Here is a 6,000-nt window from a genome sequence, read left to right on the forward strand (position 1 = left end):
TGGGAGGAAAAATGGGAGAAAATCTGTGATGGTGGCTGCACAGTTTTTGGGAGGAAAAATGGGAGAGAATGGGTGATGCGGCTTGGTTGTAATTTAGGGTGGATACGGCTTAGGGAGAATGCTGGAAATTCATGGGGAAGGCACGGATTGCAGGGCCAAATGGAAGGGTGGCTGCGGCTGTATGATTATGGAATGGGAGTCACGGCTTAGATAGAAATTAGGGTGCATGGCTGATTAGTATGTATTATTTATTAGGGTAAATGATGCACGGCTTTTGGGAGAGTGGAGAGAATAATAAAATGGTGGAAGGCACGGCAAAATAATGGGAATTGGCTGCAAGGTTTTGTTGTAATTTTGGGTGAATGATGAATGGAATAAAAAGTTGGAAATTAGGGTCAAATAATATATGGGGGGCCACGGCTAGAAAGGGAATAAATGGGATGGAATTAGGGTGAATGGCTACGGCTTATGGAGGAAATGGGAGAGAGTGGCTGAATCAATTAGGGTGTGACGGCTAGTGAATAAAAATGAATTAGGGTTATTAGGGTTAGGATTTTTGTGCATAAAATGGGACCAAAGTGCCCCCCCTTGCACGGCAAGGGAAGGAAACAAGGGGAAAGGCACGGGTTAGGGCTAGAATTTGGACTAGGGCCTTCATTTTGTGTTCTAAAGCGCCTACAAAGACTTCAAAGTGGCTAGAAAATACGGACGTTTAAGATTAGGAAAGGTTACCAAAACGGGAAACTTAGGGTTAACTTTCCTACTTCAAATAGGAAACCTTGTTTGAGTAGGATTCCTCGTTTTGGTAAGAATTCATCGTTGGAGTAGGAATTCGTCGTTTCTTCAAATCTTCAACTCATTCATTCCTCTTTCGCTCCAAAATACTCCAATTTGCATCTTCTTGCACACTTTGGCCTTATAATCTGAAAATACACAAAAGTAGCCTTAAACACTAAAATAGCTAAGTAAACACAACATAAATGCACGAGAACAAGCTAATTAAGTCGCATGAATATGCTCCTATCAAATTCCCCCACACTTAACTTTTGCTAGTCCTCGAGCAAAACAAAACAACTAAAATAAACAAAACGAAACAAAACAAACAAAACATAACCTAAACCTTCCAACGTTTGCCTTAGGGATTTCCAATGAAACATGACATGTCAAAGATCATTACTCACATAGCTTTTAGTCTTTCTTCCCCTCGAGCACATACTTAATCATAGTCACCATTCACTAGTTCGCATTTAATCAATTAAAACACATTTTGAATGTAGTAACATGCCTTAGAGAATTCCCTTAATTCCTCACTAGTTATGCACTCGATTTTCACTCAGATTTTCTGACTACACACCCTACACTAGTTATATGTGAGAAGATTGATGTAAACATGAAAGACTAGTACTCACATATGTTATAACAAAGAACGCAATTTCTGGAGTAATTAAACATGTTTAGATATGATCTCATGAATGGAATGCTACTACTTAGATGCGAGAACCAGTGACACCATATGCTCATACCAAATTCAAACTCCACAATTGAAATGCACAACACTCAAGATAGAAGTCAAGGGTTGTAACGGGGCTTGGGGTATTGGCTCACAAGGAAAGGTAGGGATAAACAAAAGTTCTTTAAGCAATAGTAAGTAAAGTAATGAAATTAAGACCTAGAATTCCCTTACAATGCAGAAATCAACTTTTAGACATAAAGGTAAGACTCAACAACTCTTAGGGCCTAATACATTGTTTTGGGCCCTTACTTCAACAAACAATACTTTTCAACTCTTTTTCACTTCTTTTCCTTTCTTTCTTTTTTTATTCTCTTTTTTTTTTTTTTTTTTTTTTTTTTTTTTTTTTTTTCTAGCCGTGCCTATGGCACATAACTCACATCAATAATCCTTCCCCCACACTTATTTCCTGCAGCACATTAATCAAAAGGAACTCATTCATGCTTACTATGCTTCAAGAACAAGGGTACGGATGGTCCTAATCTATGCTAGGTGAGGATGAAATGTGTTAACAAAGAACATGGCTGACACGGCTCAAAGGGGGTTAAACTTAAACACAAAATGAGTGAAGGGCACATGGCTGTTTGGCTTTTGGTGGTGGTCACTACACAACTTCATCTTGAATATGTGTTATGCAATTCAATAACATGCTTTGAATGAAATGGGCATGAGTTCTAGCATTTGGAACTAAGTGATGAAACGCCTTCTAAGTAGTAACCAAGCAATGAATAATGAGATCATGCAACGACTTTAGAAAACAATGATGCATAGATTATTACTCTCCAAATAAACGTTTAGGCTCAAGTCTCACAGGGATGTAGCGTTAGTTTAAGTTCATTCCTTCAAGCATGTTACAAAAACTAATTTTTTTCTTTTGTGATTGCATGTGAATTCGTAAACTATAACTACAACCAAGCATAAACCAAAGAGTATATCAAACGTCCATCCATGTTTGTAACTTTCTTTAACCATCATGCAATTAAAAACCAAATCCTCATCATTGTGTTGGAAGGTAACCTACGACACAAACAAACACACAAAAACAACTCTTTTTTGGGTTTTTCAAAACAATTTTTCAAATTTTTATGGTATTTTCGGATTTTTAAGTCAACACACTCTAAAACACTCTAAAATAGCCTAAAAACACTTAAAAACAGTGGGAAACAAGTTTAGACATGTTAGGTGGTAATTCCCTACGAATTTCATGCAAAAATATCTCAAAACAGAATGTTACCCCCCCACACTTAAACTAAACATTGTCCTCAATGTTTTAGACACAATTAAACACTTTACACATAACATAAAGTAAACAACAAAGGAAAGGGTTTAGGGACGCAAATCTGAGTGTGGAGCGATTCCCAAGTTCTTCCTTTGTTAATTGCATGGGTTGCCTCCCACGAAGCGCTTGCTTTAACGTCTTCCAGCCGGACGAAACCTTCTTTTAATCTTCACTCTGGCTCACGGCATGGAGGGGTATGTCCTCCACGGTATACTTCTTGAAATTTCTCATAGTATGGCTCACTGAATGGGCGGGGATAATGATCCTCCCTGATGGTGGTGTTTCGGTTCCGACAATCCATATAACTGCTCCCACCACCTTTATATCGATTGGGCTCCTGCACCAACGAAGGTAACAACCTATTAGTTGAAATAGGAATTGAGATTGGAATTGAAGACTTACAAACATAATGCGGTGAGGGCTCAAAAATGGCAGCCCTTTCAACAATGTTACTATGGCTACTTTCGGCCATATTGGGTGGTTGTAGACCAATCACTCCAAGTTCTTCTCCAATGGTGGTGCTTGATACATCCTTCGTGGTAAGTGTGGATCCTTTCGGCCCTTTGTCCTTATGCACATCTACGACAAAGCAAGAACGGCTATCGTTAGGATTCTTAATAGAGTCATAAACATTAAATTTAATTACATCACCACCAAACTCCATTGTTAGTGCTCCTTTGGCCACATCAATCTTTGTTTGGGCCGTTTTCATGAACGGACGGCCTAGCAAGAGTGGCAATGATGGAGCATCGCTCGAATCCTCCATTTCTAAGACATAAAAATCTGCAGGAAAGATGAGATGATTGACCTGCGCTAAAACATCCTCAAGGACTCCCTTGGGATAAACATTAGAACGATCGGCCAATTGAATTATAACGCCATCTTGTTTTAACTCACCCAGGTTCATAGATGCATAAATGGAATATGGCATGACATTAATAGAAGCACCTAAATCTAACATGCATTGTTTAAATCTAGTGTTTCCAATTGTGCATGGGATAGTAAAACTCCCTGGATCCTTACATTTTGGAGGTAACTTTCGTTGCAAAACCGCAGATACATTTTCACTTACTTTCACAACTTCTTTGTTTGAAATTCTTTTCCTAGTTGTGCATAACTCTTTTAAGAACTTGGCGTACCTCGGGACTTGCTTAATGGCATCAAGTAAAGGAATGTTTACTTGGACTTTCCGAAACGTCTCCAGAATGTCTTTTTCCTGCTCCTCCTTCTTTGTTTGCATAAACCTGCTAGGAAAAGGAACATCGGGTGGAACAAAGTTATAATTAATCAATTTTGAACCCAACTTACCTTTGGTGGCCGAATGGGATGAGTTGGGTGCATTAATGTCCCTAGGTAGTTGCGGCAAGGGTGTTTGTACCCTTGCCGTGGGCTTGCTTGCCTCCTCCTCTTCATGTTGCAGCTTTTCATCCTCTTCTTCGCTTGATTTTGGTGGTTGTGGGGTGGTTCCAACTTCCTTGCCACTTCTCAAGGTAATTGCGTTGGCGGTTTCAAAGCCTCCCTTCGGGTTTGGAATGGTTGAGCTCGGGAGCTTGCCTTGGTCTCGGAATTGCCCTACAAACTCCGCAATCTGCCCAATTTGCTTCTCCAATTGATCCACCCTCTTATCTTGGTTTTGCATGGCTTTGGCTTGGTTTTCTTGCCCCTGAGACAAATTAGTTAGTAACTTAAGAAGTGTATCATTATCTAAGGTGTTACCTGAACTTGTTTGGGCAGATTGTGGAGGTGCTTGTGTGGGTGCGAATGGCTTGGTGAAGAAGCCCGGGGGTTGTTGCCTAAAGCCTCCTTGTTGTGGTGGTTGTTGGGGCTCCCTCCATTTGAAGTTCGGGTGGTCTCTCCAACCTGGATTATAAGTGTTCGAGTACGGATCGTTCCTTGGTTGGTTTTGGCCCTGAAATCCAATTGCATTGGCGCTTTCCCATCCACCATTTCCTATGAGTTGTGGGCACTTCTCAGAAGCATGTCCTTGGATCGAACACACCCCGCATACAATCGGTCCTTGCACCCTCATTCCTTCGGCCATCTGAGACACAATGGAAGTAAGATTAACTAACTGTGAATGAATATCGGGTGTGGAACTTACCTCATGCACTTGCTGCCGTGGGGGTCCTCTTTGGCCTACTCCTTCGTATTGTTGAGCGTTCAACGCTCGGTTAGCGATCAAGACCTTGGCATCCATGGGCGTCTTGTCCACCAATGCTCCACCCGCCGAGGCATCGAGCATTTGACGTTCGATTGGTAGGAGCCCCTCATAGAAGTATTGCAGAAGTAACTCCTCCTTCATCTGATGCTGTGGACAAGAAGCAACAAGAGATTTAAAACGTTCGTAATACGTAGGAAAAGACTCACCATCTTCTTGCTGAATGCCACTTATCCTTTTACGCAAAAGGATGATTCGAGAAGTTGGGAAAAACTTCTCCAGAAATGCCCTCTTCATGCTCTCCCATGATGTGACGGTTCCGGGAGCTAAATCATACAACCAATCTTTGGCTTTGTCCATCAAAGAGAATGGAAAAGCCTTCATCTTCAATATACTTCCGTCAACGTTAACGGGAGTCATGCTTGAGCACACCACCTCAAATTCCTTCAGGTGCTTATTCGGATCCTCCATGGCCAACCCATGGTATTTCGGAATATGGTGGAGCAAGCTTGACTTCAACTCAAACTCCTCTGTCTTCCCTTCGGCAGGTGGGGGATATTGGATACACAAAGGTGCTGCATTACCCAATCCCGAAGCTGCAAGCTCCTTAAGTGTCCGAGTGTCCACGGCCATGACTTGTGGTTCTTCAAATACTCTTGCCGTGGGTTCCTCCTCCTCCTCTAGGACTTGTTCCTCGAGGTCAGATTCCGGGCTTGGTGGATTTGGTTCGTGTTGCTTCCTCGTCCGTCTCAAAGTCCTCTCAAAATCGCTGTCAAAGTCCGAAATATGCTCACGAATCGGTTGAGAACTCCGAGTCATACACTAGTACCTAAAACAAGGAAAACAAAACAAGGTCAGAATTTTTAACAAAAACTAAATTAAACAGAAAATAACAATCCAAGGGATTAGCAAAGTTGCTAATCCCCGGCAACGGCGCCAAAAATTTGATGCTAACTAATTAAGCACACAAATTAAAACCCTCTTTTGACAATTGTAGTAAAGATGCAAGTAGGGATCATTCTAGACCGGGGATTAGGAGGGATTACTAAATCA

General features: G+C 41.3%; 1 protein-coding gene across 1 annotated transcript; it reads right to left on the reverse strand.

Moving 5' to 3' along the window:
* Positions 1 to 3,109: 3,109 nt before the first annotated feature.
* Positions 3,110 to 5,766, reverse strand: LOC148696964 (uncharacterized). The gene is made up of 2 exons (XM_088693415.1): positions 4,098 to 5,766; positions 3,110 to 3,126 (listed from the first exon to the last, which is right to left on the reverse strand). Exons 1-2 carry the CDS (start codon positions 5,764 to 5,766, stop codon positions 3,110 to 3,112), a joined length of 1,686 nt encoding a protein of 561 aa, XP_088549541.1.
* Between the last annotated feature and the right edge of the window lie 234 nt (positions 5,767 to 6,000).

The sequence above is a fragment of the Pyrus communis genome, chromosome 5 (assembly GCF_041283825.1).
Source record: "Pyrus communis isolate YQ-2024b chromosome 5, ASM4128382v1, whole genome shotgun sequence".
Taxonomy (NCBI): Eukaryota; Viridiplantae; Streptophyta; class Magnoliopsida; order Rosales; family Rosaceae; genus Pyrus; species Pyrus communis.